The 27,295-nt window shown below is 42.5% G+C and overlaps 1 protein-coding gene across 5 annotated transcripts in view; it reads left to right on the forward strand.

Annotated features, from left to right (window-relative positions):
* Nucleotides 1-27,295, forward strand: part of ANO4 (anoctamin 4) — a 473,781-nt gene that overhangs the window by 33,595 nt on the left and 412,891 nt on the right. For all 5 annotated transcript variants that reach the window (XM_055395518.2, XM_055395515.2, XM_055395519.2 and 2 more), the window contains exon 3: nucleotides 1,782-2,033. In XM_055395518.2, coding sequence (XP_055251493.2) covers nucleotides 1,782-2,033 — 252 coding nt within the window. The remainder of the gene's footprint in view (nucleotides 1-1,781; nucleotides 2,034-27,295) is intronic.

The raw sequence follows: 27,295 nt of genomic DNA on the forward strand, positions 1-27,295 counted from the left end.
GTAAGTAAAATCCAATTTTCTTACCTTGGCATTTAAGACCCTTAGCTATCTTGCATCAACCTACCTTTGCATTTTTACTTTTTTTCCTGACTGTACTTACATTGTATTTCTAAATTCTCTATCTTGCCTGCAGATGCAAAGGCCTGCAGAGGTCAGTCATGTAAGATAAATTCAGTGAAGCAGGCTGGGAGTAAGGCATTAGGGAGTAGTGGGGACTGTGGCAGACAGGAATTCCTTTATTCCACTTCATAATGTGGCTCTGTGGTTGCTTCAGCTAACAGCTGCCACATGGGAATGCAGTCCAGTATTGCTAGATCTTTAGGGGAAGATCAAGAAGCTTTTTTTTGTTGTTTTTTAATATTTATTTTTGTCTCTGCTGGGTCTTCATTGCTGCATGCAGGCTTTCTCTAGTAGTGGTTAGCAGAGGCTACTCTTCCTTGCGGTGTGCGGGTTTCTCATTATAGTAGCCTTTCTTGTTGCAGAGCATTGGTTCCAGAGAGCAGGCTCAGTAGTTGCGATGCATGGGCTTAGTTGCTCCTAGCATGTGGGATCTTTTCAGACCAGGAATTGAACCTGTGTCTTCTGCATTGGCAGGCAAATTCTTTACCACTGGACCACCAAGAAAGCCCTGAAAATCAAGAGATTTTTAAAGAGATAACAGAAAGGTGGATTTTTGTTAAGACTGCTCTAGATTTTTATTGTTGTCAATTTTAATTTTGATTCAAATTAAGAAAAATGTAGGTTAACAAAACATAGCTACAGAATAAATCTGTTCTTCTGGTTGTTCTAGACTACAACCCTTACCTAGAAGGCCAAGTTCATTCCATTTTTTCCATGACCTAGTTCCTGTACCAAGAAGGGCCTTGTCTCCCAAAATCCTGAGGAATGTTCCTGTCCTACTTTAGTTCTTTCATCTCACTTTGTATTCTTGTTAGTTGTAATTTAGGAGAAAGGACATAGGTTTTGGAGCCAGACAGATCTGGCACTTACTGGCTGCTTGGCCTCGGGAAGATTCAGTTTCCTCATCTATAATACTGAAATAGTGGAGAAGGGAGCAACAGAGATGAGATAGTTGGATGGCATCATCGACTCAAAGAACATGAGTTTGAGCAAACTCTGGGGGATAGTGAAGGACAGGGAAGCCTGGCGTGCTGCAGTCCATGGGGTCTCAAAGACTCATATACGACTTAGCAACTGAACAACATCCTCATATAATTGTGTGAAGATTACAGTCACTTTTTGTAAAGTACCTAGAATGTAATAAAAGTGAAAGTGTTAGTTGCTCAGTTATGTCCAACTCTTTGCCACCTCATGGACTGTAGCCTTCCAGGCTCCTCTGTCCATGGAATTTTCCAGGCAGGAATACTGGAGTGGGTTGCCATTCTCTTCTCCAGGGGATCTTTCCAACCCAGAAACTGAACCCAGATCTCTTGCATTGCAGGTAGATTCTTTGCCATCTGAGCCAGTAGGGAAACCAGAATGTAATAGACCTTCATTTATTTTTATCATTATAATCACAAGTCTTATCTCCTTTATTAGACTCTGAGCTCCTGAAGGATAAAGACTGGGCACCCAGCACACAGTATGTGCTTGATAAACATGCATTGGTTAGTTAACAGGATTCATCAAGTGTGACAATTCCTGCCTGTTTACTAGTAACATGAAGCCTTATCTCAAGTGGTGTTTTATTGACTCACAGCTAAGACTTTTGGGAAATACAAAAGGCAAAATGCTGTGATGTTTTAATTGCTGATCCTGACCTTATGTGTCTGTCTTGCCAGGTTACGATGTTGCCGGGCCTGTTGCGATTGGGCTCACCCACTGGAAAAATCCCTATGCACAAGGCAGACCCACCCTCCCATCGGATCTGCCTCTCTTCATCCCCAAAGATGCAGGCGTCCCGGTGTATCACCGATCCCTCACTCGCAAGACTGAGCTGGCTACGCCTCTGTCTTGCCCAGCCTCACTGTCCATCACTCCAGTGCCTTCTTACAGCAGCAGCAGCCAGGAAACCCTGAGCCAGGACACAACAGGTAACAGTGCCGGCTTCCTGTTGGAGATTCAGGACACAGTGTGTTTAAAGAGTCCTTCATGCATTTGCCTACTGAATGGATTGTATCTGTATTTCTGCTTGTGGACCCCAACAATTCTCCCATATCTGCTGGCCTTTAAATAGCTTGGGTGTATCAGAAGTAAGGTTAGATGTGTTCAGAAATATTTGACCTAAGCATTAGTTCTGTTTGGTATGATGTCATCTGGACATCAACTCTGAATCAGAATTCCAAGTTTTCCTGTAGGACTTTCTGTTTGTTTAATTTCTATTCTCTACTTAGTGAAAAGGCATCTATCTTGAATTAAACTCTTGTATTCAAGAAAGTTTTGAATACAGTCAAGTTGGTAGGCAGTTACTATCAACACGTGATGCTCCACCAGTTTGATCTATGTCAGGGGTCTGCCCATCACTGCCAATGGGCCAAATCTTGGCTGCCACTTGTTTGTTTTCAGCCCAAGAACTAAAAATAGTTTCTGTTTTAAATGGTCAGTATCTTAGTCTGTTCATGCTGCTATGACATAAGACCACAGATCAGGTAGTTCATAAAAAAGCAAATTTATTTTTCACAGTCTGAGGGCTGGAGGTTTGAGATCAGGATGCCAGCATAGTTGGGTGAGGACCCTTTTTTGGGTCATAGACCTCTCATAGTGTCCTTACATGACAGAAAGGGTGAGGGATTTCTGTGGGGTCTTTTTTGTAAGAATGCTAATCCCAGTCATGATGGCTTTACCTTCATGACCTAAGCACCTCCCAAGGACTCCACCTCCTAAAAATGGTATTTCCTATTGTGTGATGGGGCAAAACTAAGTTTAACTAGGTAGCCACAACATTCCGCAAGGAGAGGAGTTAAAAATAATGATCAGCTAAATGATGCTTAAAGTTTAGGCAGTGCTCAGAGGCTTCTAAATCATGTATCTACTCCCAGGTAAACTGCTGACTAGCCAGGGAAGGAGGAAACAAGAAGGGAGTGGCTATACCATCATATTAGGCATTAGGATTTCAAATGTATACATTTTGGAAGGACACAAACATTCAGACCATACTGTTGGAAAAAATTAAAAGGATGATAGTCTTTGAGACATGTGAAATTCACATTTCAGCGTTCATATATAAAGTTTTATTGGGACACAACCACTTATGTATTTGTCTGTGGTTGCTGTCAGGTGACAGTGGCAGAGTTGAGTAATTGTGACAGAGATGATATGGCCTGCAAAGCCTAAAATATTTGCTGTGTGGCTCTTTGCAAAAAATGTTGACCACTGATCTATGTGATCTTTGGGGCTCATGACTTACACAGTCAGGGCAAGAAGAATATTCACAGCATCTTGCTTTGAAATTTACTGCTTCCATTATACTTTGAGTTGTGGAAAGCTTTACTTAGGCAAGAATGGCCAGTTAATTAAACATTTCTAGAGTCTTGAGTTGGAGGTTTAAAATATGCAAAATCTATCCTGCCACTATTTTTCCCCCTACAGATACAACACTTAGAGATAATGGTTTAGGTGGAGAAATTCAATGTGTAATTTCTGTTCTGGAGATAAATTTTTGAAGGTTGACACTCAACATTTCACAGTGACACTCAGCACATTCACAGATGCTGCCACCTAGAGATGAGACACTGATGTTGCAGACTTTCCAGATGATCAAGAGCAATCTCTAAACAGTGGATTGCAGACTTCACTAATGTTCAGAGTCCCCAGCTGCTTAGAAACGAAGATGGCTGGGCTCTATCCAGGGGATGCTGTGGGCATGGCACAGAGCAAGCTTCAGTGTCTGCTCTCTGCAGACTGCTCCCTCCTGGGATTTTTATTCCTGAGTTTCCCACACACACCTTGGGGTGTCACAAATATGACACACAAGTGTCTTTGGTTAAGTGGCTGGATGATATTGCAGAGTGCTGGGGGATATTTGCATACCATTAGCTCTGGAAAACTGAGCATCTTTCTTGTTGTCCTGATTGAAGGTCAATTGGAGAGTAGAGAAATCATGATCTGAAGTATGAACATTTTCCATATTTATGTTTGAAATCTCCTGCGCTTTGATTTATCATGATTGAAACTGACTCTGCCTGCTTTAAAAAGTTGAGTAAAATCCGAAGTTAAGAAAAGTGCTGCCTTTGGCCAGGGCAGCTGCAAGGTTATGGCATTTCATGGCAAAGAGGAGTGTGAAATGGCAGCTGCCAGATTAACATTTTATCACCATTTTTTCCCTTCGAGTTGACTTTTCATTTTCTTTTTCCATAGAGCCTCACAGTCTGATTTTTGGAGGAGGTTTCTATTTTTAACTTGTAGGTTTTCAGAAACAAATGAAAAGCCCATGTTTCTCTTTAATCCTAAGAACTTTCTGTGAGCAAAAAAATGTTGAATTTTTACAATGTTGTTTTTAGTAATAATAATTTGTGTATTTACAAAGTAAGCCTGACACTTAATGATACATTAAATAAGCAGGTAGTATTTTATAATATAATATTATAGATTCTGGTGTAACTTCTGTGAGTCTCAATTATGATTACCTAGAGGACTTTCCTCGGAGAAGGCAATGGCAACCCACTCCAGTACTCTTGCCTGGAAAATCCCATGGATGGAGGAGCCTGGTAGCTGCAGTCCATGGGGTTGCTAAGAGTTGGATACGACTGAGCGACTTCACTTTCACTTTTCACTTTCATGCGTTGGAGGAGGAAATGGCAACCCACTCCAGTGTTCTTGCCTGGAGAATCCCAGAGATGGGAGAGCCTGGTGGGCTGCCGTCTATGGGGTCGCACAGAGTCGGACACGACTGAAGTGACTTAGTAGCAGCAGCAGCAGCAGCAGAGGACTTCCCTGGTGGCTCAGACGGTAAAGCATCTGTCTACAATGTGGGAGACCTGGGTTCGACTCCTGGGTCAGGAAGATCCCCTGGAGAAAGAAATGGCAATACATTCCAGTACTATTGCCTGGAAAATCACATGGACAGAAGAGCCTGGTAGGCTACAGGCCATGGGGTTGCAAAGAGTCAGACACAACTGAGCAACTTCACTTTATAGGTTAATTATTGCATTTGTTGATTTCTTACAGCAGTTTATTAATTTTAATTGTATTTTTTTGTTGTGATAACTTCCAGTTTCATTTTTCCTTCTTGTTTATTTTTGCTGCATCTTGCATCATGTGGGATCTTAGTTCCCCAAACAGGGATTAAATCCATACCCTCTGCATTGAAAGTACAGAGTCTTAACCACTGGACCACCAAGAAGTCTCTCCTTCCTGTTTTTAATAATAAAGTTAGTTTATATATGCATATATACATACACACACATACACATATATATTTGATTCTGTTGCTAGTTTGAAGAAAACTCTGAGGTAAGATAAGTCACTTTAACTCGAGGAGAGTGTCCTACAGTTTCCAGACTGAATTTCCAACTCTGTTTAATGGTGCCACAGTCCATCCAGACCCCAGGGCAAAAACTGGGTGTCCTCATGCTTTAAGCCTCTGCTGCCATCAGCCTCCACAGCCAGCTGACTAGCATGTTCATTGTCTGCTCTAGAGATGTCTCTGATTCAGAGCATCCTCTCCATCCCCACTGCACTATCTCACTCCAGCTCTCACGATCTCTACTAGAGGAGCCTCCCCACTTCTGAATTCTTCTATGTCCTTGGGGTTAGCTTTTCCAAATTCACCTCTTCCTCTGTTTTCCACTCTTTCTCCCTCTCTCCATTCCTCTCCCACTTGAAAATCTCTGTTGAGAGAAAGAATGGAGAGAGAGAATATTTTTTAAAAGATAATCACGGAGAGATTCCCAGAATTGTTGAGAGACAGAAATATTTTGATTCAAGAAACACAGTAACGCTGAGCAGAATAAGTAAAAATAAATACACATATAAACATATTGTGGGGAGTCAGCAAAAGACAGAGAAAAATCTTAGCAGTCTCAGGGGAAAAGCAGATTTACCATGAATGAGAAACAATTAAGGAGGAAGCCTTTCCAATGATAATGATAGAGGCCAAGAGACAGTGAATCAATGTATTCAAAGGGCTGAAAGAGGTAATGGTCAGTTCAGAATTCTGAATCCAGCTAAGTGATCATTGAAGAGGGAGGTCAGCATTAGAACATTTTTGGAAAAAGACTGGGAAATTGTACCCAATACACAGCTACTGGAAGAATGACTGTTCAGTTCAGTTCAGTCGCTCAGTCATGTCCGACTCTCCGCGACCCCATGAATCACAGCACACCCAGGCCTCCCTGTCCATCACCAACTCCTGGAGTTCACTCAAACTCATGTCCACAGAGTCGGTGATGCCATCCAGCCATCTCATTCTCTGTCATCCCCTTCTCCTCCCTCCCCCAACCTTTCCCAGCATCAGAGTCTTTTCCAGTGAGTCAACTCGTCGCATGAGGTGGCCAAAGTATTGCAGCTTCAGCTTTAGCATCAGTCCTTCCAATGAACACCCAGGATCGATTTCCCTTAGAATGGACTGGTTGGATCTCCTTGCAGTCCAAGGGACTCTCAAGAGTCTTCTCCAACATCACAGTTCAAAAGCATCAATTCTTGGGCGATCAGCTTTCTTCACAGTCCAACTCTCACATGCATACATGACCACGGGAAAAACCATTGCCTTGACTAGACGGACCTTTGTTGGCAAAGTAATGTCTCTGCTTTTTAACATATTATCAAGGTTGGCATAACTTTCCTTCTAAGGAGTAAGCGTCTTTTAATTTCATGGCTGCAATCAGTATCTGCAGTGATTTTGGAGCCCCAAAAAATAGTCTGACACTGTTTCCACTGTTTTTCCATCTATTTCCCATGAAGTGATGGGACCAGATGCCATGATCTTTGTTTTCTGAATGTTGAGCTTCAAGCCAACCTTTTCACTCTCCTCTTTCACTTTCGTCAAGAAGCTTTTGAGTTCCTCTTCACTTTCTGCCATAAGGGTGGTGTCATCTGCATATCTGAGGTTATTGACATTTCTCCCAGCAATCTTGATTCCAGCTTGTGCTTCTTCCAGCCCAGCGTTCCTCATGATGTACTCTGCATATAAGTTAAATAAGCAAGGTGACAATATACAGCCTTGACGCACTCCTTTTCCTATTTGGAACCAGTCTGTTGTTACATGTCCAGTTCTGACTGTTGCTTCCTGACCTGCATACAGGTTTCTCAAGAGGCAGGTTAGGTGGTCTGGTATTCCCATCTCTTTCAGAATTTTCCACAGTTTATTGTGATCCACAAAGTCAAAGGCTTTGGCATAATCAATGAAGCAGAAATAGATGCTCTTCTGGAACTCTCTTGCTTTCTCCATGATCCAGCGGATGTTGGCAATTTGATCTCTGGTGCCTCTGCCTTTTCTAAAACCTGCTTGAACATCTGGGAGTTCACAGTTCACATATTGCTGAAGCCTGGCTTGGAGAATTTTGAGCATGACTTTACTAGCGTGTGAGATGAGGGCAATTGTGTAGAAGTTTGAGCATTCCTTGGCATTGCCTTTCTTTGGGATTGGAAAGAAGACTGACCATTTCCAGTCCTGTGGCCACTGCTGAGTTTTCCAAATTTTCTGTCATATTGAGTGCAGCACTTTCACAGCATCATCTTTCAAGATTTGAAATAGCTCAACTGGAATTCCATCACCACCACTAGCTTTGTTCGTAGTGATGCTTTCTAAGGCCCACTTGACTTCACATTCCAAGATGTCTGATCACGTTATCGTGACTATCTTGGTCGTGAAGATCTTTTTTGTACAGTTCTTCTGTGTATTCTTGCCACCTCTTCTTAATATCTTCTGCTTCTGTTAGGTCCATACCATTTTTGTCCTTTATCGAGCCCATCTTTGCATGAAATGTTCCCTTGGAATCTCTAATTTTCTTGAAGAGATCTCTTGTTTTTCCTATTCTGTTGTTTTCCTCTATTTCTTTGCATTGATCACTGAGAAAGGCTTTCTTATTTCTCCTTGCTATTCTTTGGAACTCTGCATTCAGATGCTTATATCTTTCCTTTACCCCTTTGCTTTTCGCTTCTCTTCTTTTCACAGCTATTTGTAAGGCCTCCTCAGACAGCCATTTTGCTTTTTTGCATTTCTTTTCCATGGGGATGGTCTTGGTCCCTGTCTCCTGTACAATGTCACGAACTTCCGTTCAGAGTTCATCAGGCACTCTTTCTATCAGATCTAGTCCCTTAAATCTATTCCTCACTTCCACTGTATAATCATAAGGGATTTGATTTAGGTCATATCTGAATGGTCTAGTGGTTTTCCCTACTTTCTTCAATTTCAGTCTGAATTTGGCAATAAGGAGTTCATGATCTGAGCCACAGTCAGCTCCTGGTCTTGTTTTTGCTAACTGTATAGAGCTTCTCCATCTTTGGCTGCAAAGAATATAATCAATCTGACTTCGGTGTTGACCATCTGGTGATTTTTTATTTTAAAAAATATTTATTTATTTGACTGTGCCAGGTTTTTAGTTGTGGGATTTTAACTTTTAGTTGCAGCATGTGGAATCTAGTTCCCTTAACAGGGATTGAACTTGGGCCCCCTCCATTGGGAGTGCAGAATCTTAGCCCTTGTACCACCAGGGAAGTCCCCTGAAGAGCCTACTTTAGAAAAGAAGGAATTTGAGCCTAGAAGAAAAGCTGAGATGAAAGAAATAAAGAGAGGAAGAAAATACATGTTTAATTTAGAAAGAACCCTCTAGAAGAATGGTTTTCAACCAGGGATAATTGTATTTCATGGGTACATTTGGCAATGTCTGGAGGTATTTTTGGTTGACACAATGGGGCAGAAGGTATTATAAACATCTACTGATGCTGAAGCTGAAACTCCAATATTTGGCCACCTGATGTGAAGAACTGACTCATTTGAAAAGACCCTGATGCTGGGAAAGATTGAAGGTGGGAGGAGAAGGGGAAGACAGAGGATGAGATGGTTGGATGGCATCACTGATTCAATGGACGTGAGTTTGAGCAAGCTTTGGGAGTTGGTGATTGACAGGGAACCCTGGCATGCCGCCCTCCATGGGGTCACATAGAGTCATACACGACTGAGCTACTGTACTGTACTGGATGGGTAGAGGCCAGGAATGCTGCTCATCATCTGCAATGTATGTGGCACGGTATGTTCATCATTAATTCTTAACACTGCCTCCTTCCTTTGCATTTCTCTTCTTACATGTTGTACCTTAACCTTGCAGGGGGCCCCCAACTTTATGGCATTTCCAGGACTGTCTTTGATAAAGTATGTCCTTCACACTTTTGATTTTCCTTTTTCTATGTTTCTTTGTGTTCTTTGACTCTTCCTAAATTGTATCTCATGCTGCATATAGGTCTTTTCTTGTTCACTTATACCAATTTCTCAGCCTTGGCACTATTGACATTTTGGGTTGAGTAATTCTTTGTTATGGGGGCTGTCTTTTGCATTGGAGCTGTTTAGCAGTATCTTGGTTTCTACCTGATGGATGCCAATTGTGACAACCAGAAATATCTCCAGACAATGCCAAATGTCTTCTTGATTCTAAAATTGCCCCTAGTCGAGAAAGTGAAAGTTGCTCAGTTGTGTCCAACTCTTTGCGATTGCATGGACTATACAGTCCATGGAATTCTCCAGGCCAAAATACTGGAGTGGGTAGCCTTTCCCTTCTCCAGGGGATCTTCCCAATCCAGGGGTAGAGCCCAGGTCTCCTGCGTTGCAGGTGGGTTCTTTACCAACTGAGCTATGAGGGAAGCCCCTAGTATAGAACCACTGCTGCTGCTGCTGCTGCTAAGTCACTTCAGTCATGTCCAACTCTGTGTGACCCCATAGACGGAAGCCCACCAGGCTCCCCTGTCCCTGGGATTCTCCAGGCAAGAACACTGGAGTGGGTTGCCATTTCCTTCTCCAATGTGTGAAAGTGAAAAGTGAAAGTGAAGTTGCTCAGTCGTGTCCGACCCTTAGTGACCCCATGGACTGCAGCCTACCAGGTTCTTCCATCCATGGGATTTTCTAGGCAAGAATACTGGAGTGGCTTGCCATTGCCTTCTCCGCTAGAACCACTGGTTTATACTAATTAAGTCCAGTGCAGTTCTCTGGACTTCTGCTTAATGGGAATAATATAATCTAATCATTGAGGGTGGGGTTCATGACTTATGATGAGTTTTACCCTATATTTAGGGCTTCCCTTGTGGATCAGCTGGTAAAGAATCAGCCTACAATGTAGAAGACCCAGGTTCGATCCCTGGATTGGGAAGATCCCCTGGAAAAGGGAAAGGCTATCCACTCCAGTATTCTGCCTGGAGAATTCCATGGACTGTATAGTCCATGGGGTCGCAAAGGGTCAGACACAACTGAGCGACTTTCACCTCACCCTATATTTAACATGAGCCTTTCCCAACCTGTGCCCTAACCAAAAACATGGAGGGACTCTCTTTGCAAAGAGGCAGGCTTTCCCCTTGAGAATACAGGTTAACACATTAGATATTTGACCATTAGCCCCCAGGATACAGTCTGAAATTGTGTTTAAGTCAGAGCTCCTCCATTTGTGTTCAAGACCAGTGGTAATTACCCTGCATCTACATACACAGGATGAGCAAGAACTTATCCCTTCTGTATTATGCCTTCCACCCCAGTCTCCTGTGTCTCACAACCTTCATATGCAGTCTTTTGGTAGAGCTGGGTGTTAGAAAATGATCCTAAATCCAAACATTTCTCATGGATTTTAAAGATGATCCTCACTTGTGAAAGGGAAGGAAGATGTGAAGTGACTATTCTCTGCTCCTGATCAATACTCATTTCCCAAGAGTCTGTCTTGTTACTGGGATGGAAGATGTTCACTTAACCTTTCCTAGAAATCTCATACCCACTCCAGTGTTCTTGCCTGGAGAATCCCAGGGATGGGGGAGCCTGGTGGGCTGCTGTCTATGGGGTTGCACAGAGTTGGACACGACTGAAGCAACTTAGCAGCAGCAGCAATCTCATATAGGGTGTACTAGTGCTTCTGTATGTGCAGACACTGAAGACTATGCTATGAATTTGCTCGAGGTATAGAGGACCTGAGGAGAGGTACCCACTTAACAGCACAAATTCAGTTTACTTCAACAAATTGTGACGAGATATATTCAGAGTTGATGCCAAAAGAAATAGGGGAAAATTAAGTTTCAGAGCTCGGGTGCCACAATAAGTGACCCGGCAACTTGAGCCACTGATGTGACCAGGAGATGAAAATAATCTGATCCAACTGGGAGACTGGTGTGCTACTTTTTAGAGATGCCCAGAGATGCTCATGGACTTGCCCCTGTTTGCATACTATGGGCCTAGCTAGTCTTAAAGCCAAAATTTCTGCTTCAGTGTTAGCTCAGCTGAATTCATGGCAGAGTAATGGAAAGGACAGCCACCCTCTTCAAAAACCAGGACAATATAAAGTAGACATAGTTTCTAAATCATGATATCTACAGTGGGCTTCTTATAGACAACACATAGTTGGAGCTTGTGCTTTTATCCATTCTTTTGATCTGTCTTTTAACTGATATGGTTAAACCATTCACATTTAAAGTGATTATTGATAGAGCTGGGTAAATATCTACCGCTTTGTAACTGCTTTCTATTCATTGCATTTGTTTGCTGTTTCTTCTTTCCTCTCTCGTTTTAATTGAACATTGTATATGATATTTAAAATGGAATGGACCATATATGTGAGACAGCAAAAGAGACACAGATGTAAAGAACAGACTTATAGACTCTGTGGGAGAAAGCGAGGGTGGGATGATTTGAGAGAATAGCATTGAACATGCATATTACCATATGTGAAATAGATTGCCAGTCCAGGTTCAATGCATGAGACAGGGTGCTCAGGGCTGGTGAACTGGGATGACCCTGAGGGATGGGGTGGGGAGGGAGGTAGGAGGGGCATTCAGGATGGGGAACATAGGTACACCCGGGGCAGATTCATGTGAATGTATGGCAAAAACCTTCACAATATTGTAAAGTAATTCAGTTCAGTTCAGTTCAGTCGCTCAGTCGTGTCCGACTCTGCGACCCCATGAATCACAGCACGCCAGGCCTCCCTGTCCATCACCAACTCCTGGAGTTCACTCAAACTCATGTCCACAGAGTCGGTGATGCCATCCAGCCATCTCATTCTCTGTCATCCCCTTCTCCTCCTGCCCCCAACCTTCCCAGCATCAGAGTCTTTTCCAGTGAGTCAACTCGTCGCATGAGGTGGACAAAGTATTGGAGTTTCAGCTTTAGCATCAGTCCTTCCAATGAACACCCAGGACTGATCTCCTTTAGAATGGACTGGTTGGGTCTCCTTGCAGTCCAAGGGACTCTCAAGAGTCTTCTCCAGCACCACAGTTTAAAAGCATCAGTTCTTCGGTGATCAGCTTTCTTCACAGTCCAACTCTCACATCCATACATGACCACGGGAAAAACCATAGCCTTGACTAGACGCACCTTGGTTGGCAAAGTAATGCCTCTGCTTTTTAATATTCTATCTAGGTTGGTCATAACTTTCCTTCCAAGGAGTAAGCGTCTTTTATTTCATGGCTGCAATCAGCATCTGCAGTGATTTTGGAGCCCCCAAAAGTAAAGTCTGACACTGTTTCCACTGTTTTCCCATCTATTTCCCATGAAGTGATGGGACCAGATGCCATGATCTTCGTTTTCTGAATGTTGAGCTTCAAGCCAACCTTTTTACTCTCCTCTTTCACTTTCATCAGAGGCTTTTGAGTTCCTCTTCACTTTCTGCCATAAGGGTGGTGTCATCTGCATATATGAGGTTATTGATATTTCTCCCAGCAATCTTGATTCCAGCTTATGCTTCTTCCAGCCCACCGTTCCTCATGATATACTCTGCATATAAGTTAAATAAGGAGGGTAACAATATACAACCTTGACGTACTCCTTTTCCTATTTGGAACTGGTCTGGTGTTCCATGTCCAGTTCTGACTGTTGCTTCCTGACCTGCATACAGGTTCCTCAAGAGGCAGGTCAGGTGGTCTGGTATTCCCATCTCATTCAGAATTTTCCACAGTTTATTGTGATCCACACAGTCAAAGGCTTTGGCATAGTCAATGAAGCAGAAATAGATGTTTTTCTGGAACTCTCTTGCTTTTTCCATGATCCAGCAGATGTTGGCAATTTGATCTCTGGTGCCTCTGCCTTTTCTAAAACCTGCTTGAACATCTGGGAGTTCACGGTTCACATATTGCTGAAGCCTGACTTGGAGAATTTTGAGCATGACTTTACTAGCGTGTGAGATGAATGCAATTGTGCGGTAGTTTGAGCATTCTTTGGCATTGCCTTTCTTTGGGATTGGAAAGAAGACTGACCTTTTCCAGTCCTGTGGCCATTTCTGAGTTTTCCAAATTTGCTGGCATATTGAGTGCAGCACTTTCACAGCATCATCGTTCAGGATTTGAAATAGCTCTACTGGAATTCCATCACCTCCACTAGCTTTGTTCGTAGTGATGCTTTCTAAGGCCCACTTGACTTCACACTCCAAGATGTCTGGCTCTAGGTCAGTGATCACATTATCATGACTATCTTCGTTGTGAAGATCTTTGTACAGTTCTTCTGTGTATTTTTGCCACCTCTTCTTAATATCTTCTGCTTCTGTTAGGTCCATACCATTTCTGTCCTTTATCGAGCCCATCTTTGCATGAAATGTTCCCTTGGAATCTCTAATTTTCTTGAAGAGATCTCTTGTTTTTCCTATTCTGTTGTTTTCCTCTATTTCTTTGCATTGATCACTGAGGAAGGCTTTCTTCTTTCTCCTTGGTATTCTTTGGAACTTTGCATTCAGATGCTGATATCTTTCCTTTTCTCCTTTGCTTTTCACTTCTCTTCTTTTCACCGCTATTTGTAAGGCCTCCTCAGACAGCCATTTTGCCTTTTTGCATTTCTTTTCCTTGGGGATGGTCTTGGTCCCTGTCTCCTGTACAATGTCACGAACCTCCGTCCAGAGTTCATCAGGCACTCTATCTATCAGATCTAGTCTCTTAATCTATTTCTCACTTCCACTGTATAATCATAAGGGATCTGATTTAGGTCATATCTGAATGGTCTAGTGGTTTTCCCTACTTTCTTCAATTTCAGTCTGAATTTGGCAATAAGGAGTTCATGATCTGAGCCAGTCAGCTCCTGGTCTTGTTTTTGCTAACTGTATAGAGCTTCTCCATCTTTGGCTGCAAAGAATATAATCAATCTGATTTCGGTGTTGACCATCTGGTGATGTCCATGTGTAGCGCCTTCTCTTGTGTTGTTGGAAGAGGGTGTTTGCTATGACCAGTGCGTTCTCTTGACAAAACTCTATTAGCCTTTGCCATGCTTCATTTTGTGCTCCAAGGCCAAATTTGCCTATTACTCCAGGTGTTTCCTGACTTCCTACTTTTGCATTCCAGTCCCCTATAATGAAAAGGACATCTTTTTTGGGTGTTAGTTCTAGAAGGTCTTGTAGGTCTTCATAGAACCGTTCATCTTTAGCTTCTTCAGCATTTCTGGTTGGGGCATAGGCCTGGATTACTGTAATATTGAATGGTTTGCCTTGGGAACGAACAGAAATCATTCTGTCGTTTTTAAGATTGCATCCAAGTACTGCATTTCGGACTCTTTTGTTGACCATGATGGCTACTCCATTTCTTCTAATGGATTCCTGCCCACAGTAGTAGATATAATGGTCATCTGAGTTAAATTCACCCATCCCAGTCCATTTTAGTTCACTGATTCCTAGAATGTCTATGTTCACTCTTGCCATTTCCTGTTTGATCACTTCCAATTTGCCTTGATTCATGGACCTAACATTCCAGGTTCCTATGCAATATTGCTGTTTACAGCATCGGACCTTACTTCTATCACCAGTCACATCTACAACTGGGTATTTGTTTTGCTTTGGCTCCATCCCTTCATTCCTTCTAGAGTTATTTCTCCACTGATCTCCAGTAGCATACTGGGCACCTACCGACCCGGGGAATTCCTCATTCAATATCCTATCATTTTGCCTTTTGATACTGTTCATGGGGTTCTCAAGGCAAGTATACTGAAGTGGTTTGCCATTCCCTTCTCCAGTGGACCACATTCGGCTGTGGTCCATGTGATCAGAACGACTAGTTTTCTGTGATTATGATTTCAGCGTGTCTGCCCTCTGATGCCCCCTCGCAATACCTACTGTCTTATTTGGGTTTCTCTTACCTTGGTCGTGGGATATCTCTTCACAGCTGCTCCAGCAAAGCGTAGCCGCTGCACCTTACCTTGGACGAGGGGTATCTCCTCAAGGCCGCCCCTCCTGACCTTGAAGGTGGAGTAGCTCCTTTGGGCCACGCTTCTTTGCGTGGTCGGTTGCACGGGAGCCGGCGTCTCTCGCATCTGTGCGGCGGGAGCCGGCGTCTAATAAATTAATTAAAACAAAACAAAACAAAAATGGAATGGGTACCTACTCCCTTATTTCTCTGTCCTTAAAATGTTTTCCTTTTGTCAAAACGTCCCTGAAGGGGTAATTCAACTTTAATTGTATGTGATGGAATGTTTCCTAGTAAAGTTTATATGGAAAGTAGTAGGTATCATGCTTAGCTTGCTAATGTTGGGAAGTTGTAATAAGTGAAACCACTTGTCCTGGCTTTCTGGAAGGTGATCTGTGGTTTTCTAGAATATTGGCACAGAAATGGTATGGACCTAACAGAAGCAGAAGATATTAAGAAGAGGTGGCAGGAATACACAGAAGAACTGTACAAAAAAGATCTTCACGACCAAGATAGTCACGATAACGTGATCAGACATCTTGGAATGTGAAGTCAAGTGGGCCTTAGAAAGCATCACTACGAACAAAGCTAGTGGAGGTGATGGAATTCCAGTTGAGCTATTTCAAGTCTTGAAAGATGATGCTGTGAAAGTGCTGCACTCAATATGCCAGCAGATTTGGAAAACTCAGCAGTGGCCACAGGACTGGAAAAGGGCAGTCTTCATTCCAATCCCAAAGAAAGGCAATGCCAAAGAATGCTCAAACTACCGGACAATTGCATTCATCTCACACACTAGTAAAGTCATGCTCAAAATTCTCCAAGCCAGGCTTCAGCAGTATGTAAACCGTGAACTCCCAGATGTTCAAGCAGGTTTTAGAAAAGGCAGAGGCACCAGAGATCAAATTGCCAACATCCGCTGGATCATGGAGAAAGCAAGAGAGTTTCAGAAAAACATCTATTTCTGCTTCATTGACTATGCCAAAGCCTTTGACTGTGTCGATCACAATAAACTGTGGAACATTCTGAAAGAGATGGGAATCCCAGACCACCTGACCTGCCTCTTGAGAAACCTGTATGCAGGTCAGGAAGCAACTGTTAGAACTGGACATGGAACAACAGACTGGTTCCAAATAGGAAAAGGTGTACGTCAAGGTTGTATATTGTCACCTTGCTTATTTAACTTATATGCAGAGTACATCATGAGGAACGCTGGGCTGGAAGAAGCACAAGCTGGAATCAAGATTGCTGGGAGAAATATCAATAACCTCAGATATGCAGATGACACTACCCTTATGGCAGAAAGTGAAGAGGAACTCAAAAGCCTCTTGAGGAAAGTGAAAGAGGAGAGTGAAAAGGTTGGCTTGAAGCTCAACATTCAGAAAACAAAGATCATGGCATCTGGTCCCATCACTTCATGGGAAATAGATGGAAAAACAGTGGAAACAGTGTCAGACTTTGTTTTTTTGGGCTCCAAAATCACTGCAGATGCTGATTGCAGCCATGAAATTAAAAGACGCTTGCTCCTTGGAAGGAAAGTTATGACCAACCTTGATAGTATATTAAAAAGCAGAGACATTACTTTGCCAACCAAGGTCCGTCTAGTCAAGGCAATGGTTTTTCCCGTGGTCATGTATGCATGTGAGAGTTGGACTGTGAAGAAAGCTGATCGCCGAAGAATCGATGCTTTTGAACTGTGATGTTGGAAAAGACTCTTGAGAGTCCCTTATACTGCAAGGAGATCCAACGAGTCCATTCTAAAGGAGATCAATCCTGGATGTTCATTGGAGGGACTGATGCTAAAGCTGAAACTGCAATACTTTGGCCACCTCATGCGACGAGTTGACTCACTGGAAAAGACTCTGATGCTGGGAAAGGTTGGGGGCGGGAGGAGAAGGGGACGACTGAGAATGAGATGGCTGGATGGCATCACCGACTCTGTGGACATGAGTTTGAGTGAACTCCAGGAGTTGGTGATGGACAGGGAGGCCTGGCGTGCTGTGATTCATGGGGTCATGGAGAGTCGGACACGACTGAGCGACTGAACTGAACTGAACTGAGAATATTGGCTGGGTAGAAGATGTCGCAGTAGAAAGGCAGGCATTTGCGTAGAGGTTGTTCACATGAGGAACTGGTGTTCCAAACAGTGGACAGTGCACGGAGACTGATCCCAGAGCAATTAGGGGTAGTGTGTCCTTATAGTCAAACTTGAGCACTGAGTGCATTATATATAGAGATGTTGTTATATGGGGTCGTTGGGTTCCCTGGGGCTATTACTTTGGTTTTCAACTTTTTTTTTGGCATTCCATGAGTTAATTGACATTTGTGAATGGACCTAGAATCTTAACCCATGTATATGCCACTTCTCTGAGAAAAACTGAGGTTAGTTGGGGACTGCCCGCATTTTAGAACTAAGAGGATGGTTGGGAATGTTTATTTGACAAGAGAACGGGCTGAGAGAAATAAATCACTGAGCTTTCTTCAAGTTTCCTAATTTCCTCTTGTTCTCTTAAATTTGGCTGTATCGTTCTTTTCAGAATTCAAGACCATGTACTGTCATTTAACTTCTGATTCTAGCACAATCCCGTTAATCCCTTCTCCAGGTGTAGTGGTTATTTAGTTTTAGAAGATTGAAAGCATCGGTGAATCAGGGAATGATTAATGGTACATGAGGACAAAGTCAATTAAATGACGCAGCTATGAAGTTTCTGGAGGATTTCTGATATATGAAACTGAAAAACCTGATTTAAAACTGTATTAAATCTGATTTGCAAAGGATGATATATTTTAGAATCCAAAGGCATTAAAATGCTCCAATAAACTTATCCATTCATCCAGTCATCTAGATTCTTGCTACCTGATGTATGGTCCTCTAGAGATAAGAAGGCTTGAACTGGGATTAAGCAATATAATCCAAAAGGGGCACGTCTGAAGGATAGTTTGGAGGTAGCTTCAGCACATCTTGGTGATTAATAGATGTGGTATGTGAGTGAGTGGATATTGTATGTGCGTCCAGATAAGTTGAACTATATTACTGAAACTTTATTGTTTAGGCCAGTTCTCTCAAACGTTAATGTGAATACAGATCACTTGGAGATGTTAAATGGAAGATTCTCATTCAGTAGGTAGGGGTTGAGGGTGACATCCTGCTTTTCTGACAAGCTCCTGTATGACTGTTGTGGAGCTTGTAAGTTAGTGTGAGATGCAGATAACAAAATCACACCCCAAAATGTACAGTATACTATAGTGATGAACAGGCAGGTGCTCTGAAGGAAAGGGATCTTTTTTAAAGATCCTTGGAAATCTTGTTTTTATCAAAACATGCCTCTGAGTACCCAGAAAAGCACTCCATAAAGACATTTGCTTTACCACCAGTTGTAAGTGGGAGGTCTGCTTATACCATGTTTTGGGCAAATGATTGACCAGTGTGGTATGTGTTCTAACTTTTTTGTATACATGGTTTAAATACCAAAAAACCCCAACAACCACAGTACTGCCTGAGGAGGGGAATTAGTTAGCTTGGTTTGGGTTTCCTGGGAAATAGGTTCTGAGCCAGAGATGGGCATGTAAGAAGTTTATTGGGGAGAACCCCTGGGATCAATGTGTATGAGTGTATTTGTGGATGTGGGCAGTGAGGATGGAAGTGGGAATGAATGGAGCAGGGCTGGGTTGAGAGGGGATTTGGACTGTGATGATATACACAGGCTTCAGTGCATCATACATGGTGATCTGGAGCTGGCCGGCCTTCAACACTATCCCACAATGGGGCTTTTGTACCTCTCATCATTGCCTGGAGGCAACCTGCTACAGGAAATGGGTGTGACCTTGAGAAATTCTCTTGGAGGGTAAGGCCCCAAAGAGAGCAACTCAGCTGAACGCGATCAGCACCAATACTTACAGCAGCTGGGGGAGTGTTAGGGCTCACTACAGCCTCTGCCACATCAGCTGATTGAAATGAAGGGATTAAGAAGTTATAAAGGGGGAAGGCAAGTTGGCTGCATAGTGGATTTCTCAAGCCACGGTTATGGTAAGTCGGCTGGGGTGGGAGGCAATGACTGTGCCACTTGTTTAACTGAGTCCTGAGTTGAAGTAGGTTAGGGTTTTTGAGATGTGGTTCATCAGAGTTCATCCAGTGGGTTTTGGACAGCAACTGACTTGTAAATTATTTTGAAAGTCGGGAACGCATAGAGGATTTACGCTTTGAATTATGTGGGGGGGCAGGTGGTGATGCATGGGGCAGATTTTCTGAGCACCCAGATTCAGGCTCACCTTGTAATATTCCCCTCCAACAAAGGGGGACCCTTCTGACAACTGTGTGCCTGGTTAGGAGGGTAGGAGTTTGGAAGTTTTCTATGGCGGTTTCTTTTCAGCAAAATAAGAATACATCTGGTTTATGACCGTAACTGGAGAATGGGCGAGTTCCCTTCGCTTTTCTCATCTGAGGTGGTGCCCATTTATTCAACAGCTGTTCCCTGAGTGGCTAGTACTGAGTGGGTCAAGCATTGCATTAGGACACAGGGCTCCTTTCTTTTTGGAATGACGGTGGAGCAAGCTAGTGAATTAAACAGATATTAAATAATCACTAATAAGAAAATCTGATTAGCTCAGTGAAGGGGAAAAAAACACAATTAGGGATTCCGCGTGGGCAACGCTCACTGACCAGGGTACGTGGCCTGGGCTCCCAGGCGGACAGGGCGGGACGAGCTGCGGGCTCCACGGAGGCGGTGTCTGCGGCTGCCAGGAGGAGCAGGTGCTGAGGCTCTCGGAGCCGGGGAGCCAGACAGGCACAGGCCTGTGCAGGTAGCGCGGAAGCGGAGCTGGGCCCCATGGGCCCGCGCGCTCTCCTGGACCGCGCTGTGAGATCCAGGCTCCAACAGTGGGCTCAGCACCAATTCGCCGGAGCAAACAAAACCAAAACACAATCAGAGGGAATATCAAGTGGGGTTTATTTAGTTTTGAAAATAGGTAATGATTGTGGCTCAGATCATGAACTCCTTATTGACAAATTCAGACTTAAATTGAAGAAAGTAGGGTAAACCACTAGACCATTCAGATATGACCTAAATCAAATCCCTTATGATTATACAGTGGAAGTGAGAAATAGATTTAAGGGACTAGATCTGATAGAAAGAGTGCCTGATGAACTCTGGACGGAGGTTCGTGACATTGTACAGGAGACAGGGACCAAGACCATCCCTATGGAAAAGAAATGCAAAAAAGCAAAATGGCTGTCTGAGGAGGCCTTACAAATAGCTGTGAAAAGAAGAGAGGCGAAAAGCAAGGGAAACAAGGAAAGATATCAGCATCTGAATGCAGAGTTCCAAAGAATAACAAGGAGAGATAAGAAAGCCTTCCTCAGTGATCAATGCAAAGAAATAGAGGAAAACAACAGAATAGGAAAAACAAGAGATCTCAAGAAAATTAGAGATTCCAAGGGAACATAAAAGCAGAGACATTACTCTGCCAACCAAGGTCCATCTAGTCAAGGCTATGGTTTTTCCTGTGGTCATGTATTGATGTGAGAGTTGGACTGTGAAGAAAGCTGATCGCCGAAGAATTGATGCTTTTGAACTGTGGTGCTGGAGAAGACTCTTGAGAGTCCCTTGTACTGCAAGGAGATCCAACCAGTCCATTCTAAGGGAGATCGATCCTGGGTGTTCATTGGAAGGACTGATGCTAAAGCTGAAACTGCAATCCTTTGGCCACCTCATGCGGCGAGTTGACTCACTGGACAAGACTCTGATGCTGGGAAAGGTTGGGGGCGGGAGGAGAAGGGGACGACCGAGAATGAGATGGCTGGATGGCATCACCGACTCTGTGGACATGAGTTTGAGTGAACTCCGGGAGTTGGTGATGGACAGGGAGGCCTGGCGTGCTGTGATTCATGGGGTCACAAAGAGTCGCACATGACTGAGCGACTGAACTGAAAGACTCAGAGTGACAGTAGATTGAGAGATCTCAAGGATGTATTGGAGCTGGTGAAGTTATAGTGAGAATGTGGGCAGCCAGGAAACTGAAGACCTGGCTTCCCTTCCCAGCTCAGTCACGTAGCATGGTACCCTCACCCGAAGGACTTAACTTCTTTGAGCTTTGATTGCTTCATCTGTAAAATGATACTGCTATGAGACTCAAATGAGATCAGATAGACGAAAAGTTTGTTAATCCTAAAATGTGAGGATTTTAGGAAAGTGGCTATTTCTATTAACTACTCTGGCCCACTGATTCCTTCCTTCTTTCTTTCCTTACCTGGCTCCTCGGATTTCCTGGTTTGGGCTTAGATGATGTGTTCAGTGAGTTGTAAAGTGCTATTCAACTGCCTTGTCTTATCTTGTGGCTTTCAACTTGTTTTTTCAGTGTGTGTGTTTTTTACCATTACCTAAGTAACAAAACATTTTCATATTGTGATCTACTACCTCTACTACTTTTTCTTCTTCCTTTTCTCTCACATCTGACAAAAATGTTTCAGGATATAAAGCTTATCCTCATGTGTTATGTACGCTGATAATGCATTCTTTTCCCCCCTGAAGTGGATAGGGATCCATTAAATTGATGCCATTGTCTACTAATGATTGCAACTTATAATTTGAATGGCATTGTTCTATATAAAATAGTAGTACCTCAGATCCTCTGAAACCATAGTAAGGTGACAGAGGTAATTTTTTTTGATGGTGTGTGTGAGGTCTGTTTTACAAGGGTTTTTGGACTGAGGTTGACTACTGGTGACTGAAACCTTGAGAAAGGGGGACTGCTGTAGTGTTAACTGTAGTCACCTTGCTGTACCTCCCCAGGATTTATTTTTTGTAACTGGAAGTTGGTATCTTTTGACCATTGTTATCCATTTGACCCACCCTCTGCCTCTGGCAACTACCAATCTGTTCTGTTTCTATAAATTCATTTTAATTCATTAAAAAATTTCTGCAGGTAGGTGAGCTCATATAGTATATTTTATCTCATTTAATAATTCCCTCAAGGTTCATCCATGTTGCAAATGAGAGGATCCTTCTTTCTAATGACTGAATAATATTCCATTTTACATGCATACCATATCTTTATCCATTCATCCTATTGATGGACGCTTACGTTGTTTCCGTATCTTGGCTGTTGTGAATAATGCTGCAATGAACATGGGAGTACAGATATCTTTTGGAAGTAGTCTTTCTATTTTCCTTGGGCAAATACCTGTAAGTAGAATAGCTGGATTGTTCGAATAGCTAGAATAGCTTGATTATTTAATTTATAAACTTTTGAGGACTCTCCATACTGTTCTCTGTAGTGGCTGCACCAACTTATATTCTGATTAGTGTGTAAGGGTTCTCTTTTTTTTCCCACATCCTCACTAATACTTGTTACTGCTTATCTTTTTGGTGATGCCTCACACATGTTAGAATGTCTATCTCACTGTGGTTTTGATTTGCATTTCCTTGACTAGTAATGTTGACCACCTTCTCATGAACCTGTTGACCATTTGCATGTTGTCCTTGGGAAAATGTCTATTCAGTTCCTCTGCCTACCTTTTTAATCATATTTTTTTTTCTTTTGAGTTGTAGGAGTTATTTTAATATTTGAAAAGTAATCCCTTCCAGGATATATCATTTGCAAATATTTTCTCCCATTCAGAAGCTTTCCTTTTTATGTAATTGATGGTTTCTTTTGCTGTGCAGTAAAGGAGGTTCGTGACATTGTACAGGAGACAGGGACCAAGACCATCCCCATGGAAAAGAAATGCAAAAAAGCAAAATGGCTGTCTGAGGAGGCCTTACAAATAGCTGTGAAAAGAAGAGAAGTGAAAAGCAAAGGAGAAAAGGAAAGATATAAGCATCTGAATGCAGAGTTCCAAAGAATAGTAAGGAGAGATAAGAAAGCATTCCTCAGCATTCAATGCAAAGAAATAGAGGAAAACAACAGAATAGGAAAAACAAGAGATCTTTTCAGAAAATTAGAGATATCAAGGGAACATTTCATGCAAAGATGGGCTCGATAAAGGACAGAAATGGTATGGACCTAACAGAAGCAGAAGATATTAAGAAGAGGTGGCAAGAATACACAGAAGAACTGTACAAAAAAGATCTTCACGGCCAAGATAATCAAGATGGCGTGATCACTCACCTGGAGCCAGACATCTTGGAATGTGAAGTCAAGTGGGCCTTAGAGCGCATCACTACGAACAAAGCTAGTGGAGGTGATGGAATTCCAATTGAGCTATTTAAAATCCTGAAAGATGATGCTGTGAAAGTGCTGCACTCAATATGCCAGCAAATTTGGAAAACTCAACGGTGGCCACAGGACTGGAAAAGGTCAGTCTTCATTCCAATCCCAAAGAAAGGCAATGCCAAAGAATGTTCAAACTACCGCACAATTGCACTCATCTCACACGCTAGTAAAGTCATGCTCAAAATTCTCCAAGCCAGGCTTCAGCAATATGTGAACCGTGAACTTCCATATGTTCAAGCAGGTTTTAGAAAAAGCAGAGGCACCAGAGATCAAATTGCCAACATCTGCTGGATCATGGAGAAAGCAAGAGATTCCGAAAAAACATCTATTTCTGCTTCATTGACTATGCCAAAGCCTTTGACTGTGTGGATCACAATAAACTGTGGAAAATTCTGAAAGAGATGGGAATACCAGACCACGTGACCTGCCTCTTGAGAAACCTGTATTCAGGTCAGGAAGCAACAGTTAGAACTGGACATGGAACTACAGACTGGTTCCAAATAGGAAAAGGAGTACGTCAAGGTTGTATATTGTCACCCTGCTTATTTAACTTCTATGCAGAGTACATTATGAGGAACGCTGGGCTGGAAGAAGCGCAAGCTGGAATCAAGATTGCTGGGAGAAATATCAATAACCTCAGATATGCAGATGACACCACCCTTATAGAACAAAGTGAAGAGGAACTAAAGAGCCTCTCGATGAAAGTGAAAGAGGAGAGTGAAAAGGTTGGCTTGAAGCTCAACATTCAGAAAACAAAGATCATGGCATCTGGTCCCATCACTTCATGGGAAATAGATGGGGAAACAGTGGAAACAGTGTCAGACTTTATTTTTTTGGGCTCCAAAATCACTGCAGATGCTGATTGCAGCCAGGAAATTAAAAGACGCTTACTCCTTGGAAGGAAAGTTATGACCAACCTAGGCAGCATATTAAAAAGCAGAGACATTACTTTGCCAACCAAGTTCCGTCTAGTCAAGGCTATGGTTTTTCCCGTGGTCATGTATGGATGTGAGAGTTGGACTGTGAAGAAAGCTGATCGCCGAAGAATTGATGCTTTTGAACTGTGGTGCTGGAGAAGACTCTTGAGAGTCCCTTGGACTGCAAGGAGATCCAACCAGTCCATTCTAAAGGAGATCAGTCCTGGGTGTTCATTGGAAGGACTGATGCTAAAGCTGAAACTCCAATACTTTGACCACCTCATGCGAAGAGTTGACTCACTGGAAAAGACTCTGATGCTGGGAAGGATTGGGGGCGGGAGGAGACGGGGATGACAGAGAATGAGATGGCTGGATGGCATCATTGACTCTATGGACATGAGTTTGAGTGAACTCTGGCATTTGGTGATGGTCAGGGAGGCCTGGTGTGCTGTGATTCATGGGGTCGCAAAGAATTGGACACGATTGAGTGACTGAACTGAACTGAACGTTATAATTGTAATTTTTTTTTCATTGTAATCTCTCTTTTTTTTTTTTGCTTCTTATGTCAGATCCAAAAAAGTCATCCGTAAGACCAATGTCAGGGAGTCCCTCTCTGTTCAAGAATTTTATGGCTTGTATTATTATCCTTGAATTTTAATATAGTATAGGCTGCTACAGAAAGTGCTTTTGTGTTATTTTCCTCATTTAATTTTAGGGCCAAGATTTCAGTATTTTGTGTCCTAAACTAACATTTTGCAGCCTTCCTATATAAAAAGTATAGTGAAGATTCAGGATGAAACTAGAGTTGTCATTTTAATTTGTGTAGAATACATATTATTATTTTATAATGTGATTTAATGATGGAATGAACAATGACCAGAAAGCCCAAGACTTAACAAGAGACAGGAGAATGAGAAATTAAATGATGACTCTTCTCCCTTCCTCCACCTTCAATAGTTGAGCTTAAAAAAAATAATCTGCCTCATATCTTGAGGAAAAATTTGCTATATAGATTCAGTTGTACTAAGAAGTACTTTTATTGTTTGGCTGAAACCCAAGAAGAGCCAGAAAAATCTTAAGTTTTCAATATGCTCTAATCACTTATTTGCTATGCATCTTTTAAAATAGAGCAGGGATAAGATTGCCTACATCATGTTTTTGTAAGAATTCAGAGTGAATCAACTTAAAGTCCTTAGAAGAGGGCTGCACATAATTACTACTGTTTTCATGATCATAAATCCAGTTATAGACGTCTTTAATTCTTCCAAAATGTACTGAACACTGCCTGTGCTTGCCATTGTGGAAAATGGTGTGGATGTAAAAATGAAATGCAGGGTCCTTGTCTCTTTGGAGCTTCCAGCAGAGAAAATAATTTCACACGTGGTTATAATTCACTAGAATACACTCGTCTCATCACTTTCTTCTTCACACCCCTTATTTGGTCTCTGTCTGCCCTTTGTAATAGTGGATCCTGTCCCATTGGCCTCTTCAGGGACTTTATCAGCTTCTTTCTAACTAGTGTCTACATTCACTCAAGTCCTAAGTCCTATAAACTAAGACAAATCCCAATTCTCTATAACAAAAGTGAACAAACCAAAAATACCAACAAAACAAGCAAGACCCAACTCCTAACTCTAGAGTGCCCTCTAGCTACTACCCCTTCTCCTCCAAACTCCAAAGACAAGCCTGCATTCATTGTCTTCTCTTTTCACCCCTTTTTCCCCTTTACTCTTCATCTGGCATCTCCACCCACCCTTGCATGGGATATATCAATCATCAGTGACCTCCTAATTGCCAAACCTAGTAAATATTTTCCCATCCTAATCCTACTCCCTTTCAGTGGGGATTGTTCAGCTCTTGGGAGATCTCCATGGAGCCCTTCTAGCCTTGGGTTCTATTCTATGTCTGTTCTTCTCCTTTACTAGACCTTCTCTATATCCCTTAAATATCAATGTATTTAACTGATATTTAATAAATTTAATAAATATAATTTATTTAATAAATAACACAGTCTGCCCTTTTACTCCATCTGCCGTTCCTGGTTTGTAGCCTGGTTTGTTGATCTGTATTCTGTATTGTAGGCTCAAACCTCCCACGTGACTTTTTCTAACTTTTTTAGAAGTGTTCATATAGATGTCTCACAGGTACTCCAACTTGTCTTAGCCACAATCCCCCCCTTTTTATCCCAAATTCACCTTTTCCTTCTGTATTTTCTGTCTTGCTGAATGTACCCAGTTGTCCAAGTCAAAACCCTAGAATAATCCTAGACTTTTCTCTTCGGCTCCTCACATCCCTGCAGTAAGCCATGTTGAATGTGTCCCTGTTCACTCTCCGTATCTTGATTCAAATCTTGTCACTTGTGTCTGGATACTTCCCTCGAGCATCTCCAGACTCTTTTCTTGATACTATCAATGATAATATTCTTTTTGCTCTATTTTACTTCTTATCCTACTACTTTGATCAATCAATATCTATTCTCTTTCTCAAGGACTACAGCTTTGAATATAAGTGCATGCTCAGTTGCTTCAGTGGTGTTCGATTCTTTGTGCCCACTGTGGACCATAGCCCTCAAGACTCCTATGTCCATGGGATTATCCAGGCAAGAATACTGGAGTGGGTTGCCGTTTCCTACTCCAGTGGAACTTCCCAACCCAGGGATTGAACCCATGTCTTGTGTGTCTCCTGCATTGGCAGGTGGGTTCTTTACCACTAGTGCAACCTTTAATATAAAGGAAAATATCAGCACTCAAAACTCCCCTTAAAAAGGAAAGGCCAGAAAGTATTGGGAACATTACATCATACCGGAAAATGTCCTGACTGAGAGAGACCCTTTGGATCAGAGGTTGGCCATGAATGGCCTTGCAGCAAGCTCTTCCACCTTTAGCTTGGACTTAATCTGCTTGGAAGTGCTCTGACCCAGAATGCTCTTCATGGAGAGACTCTGACCC

The sequence above is a fragment of the Moschus berezovskii genome, chromosome 6 (genome assembly GCF_049115385.1).
Source record: "Moschus berezovskii isolate FMDL1 chromosome 6, NW_MosBer_1.0, whole genome shotgun sequence".
Lineage (NCBI taxonomy): Eukaryota > Metazoa > Chordata > Mammalia > Artiodactyla > Moschidae > Moschus > Moschus berezovskii.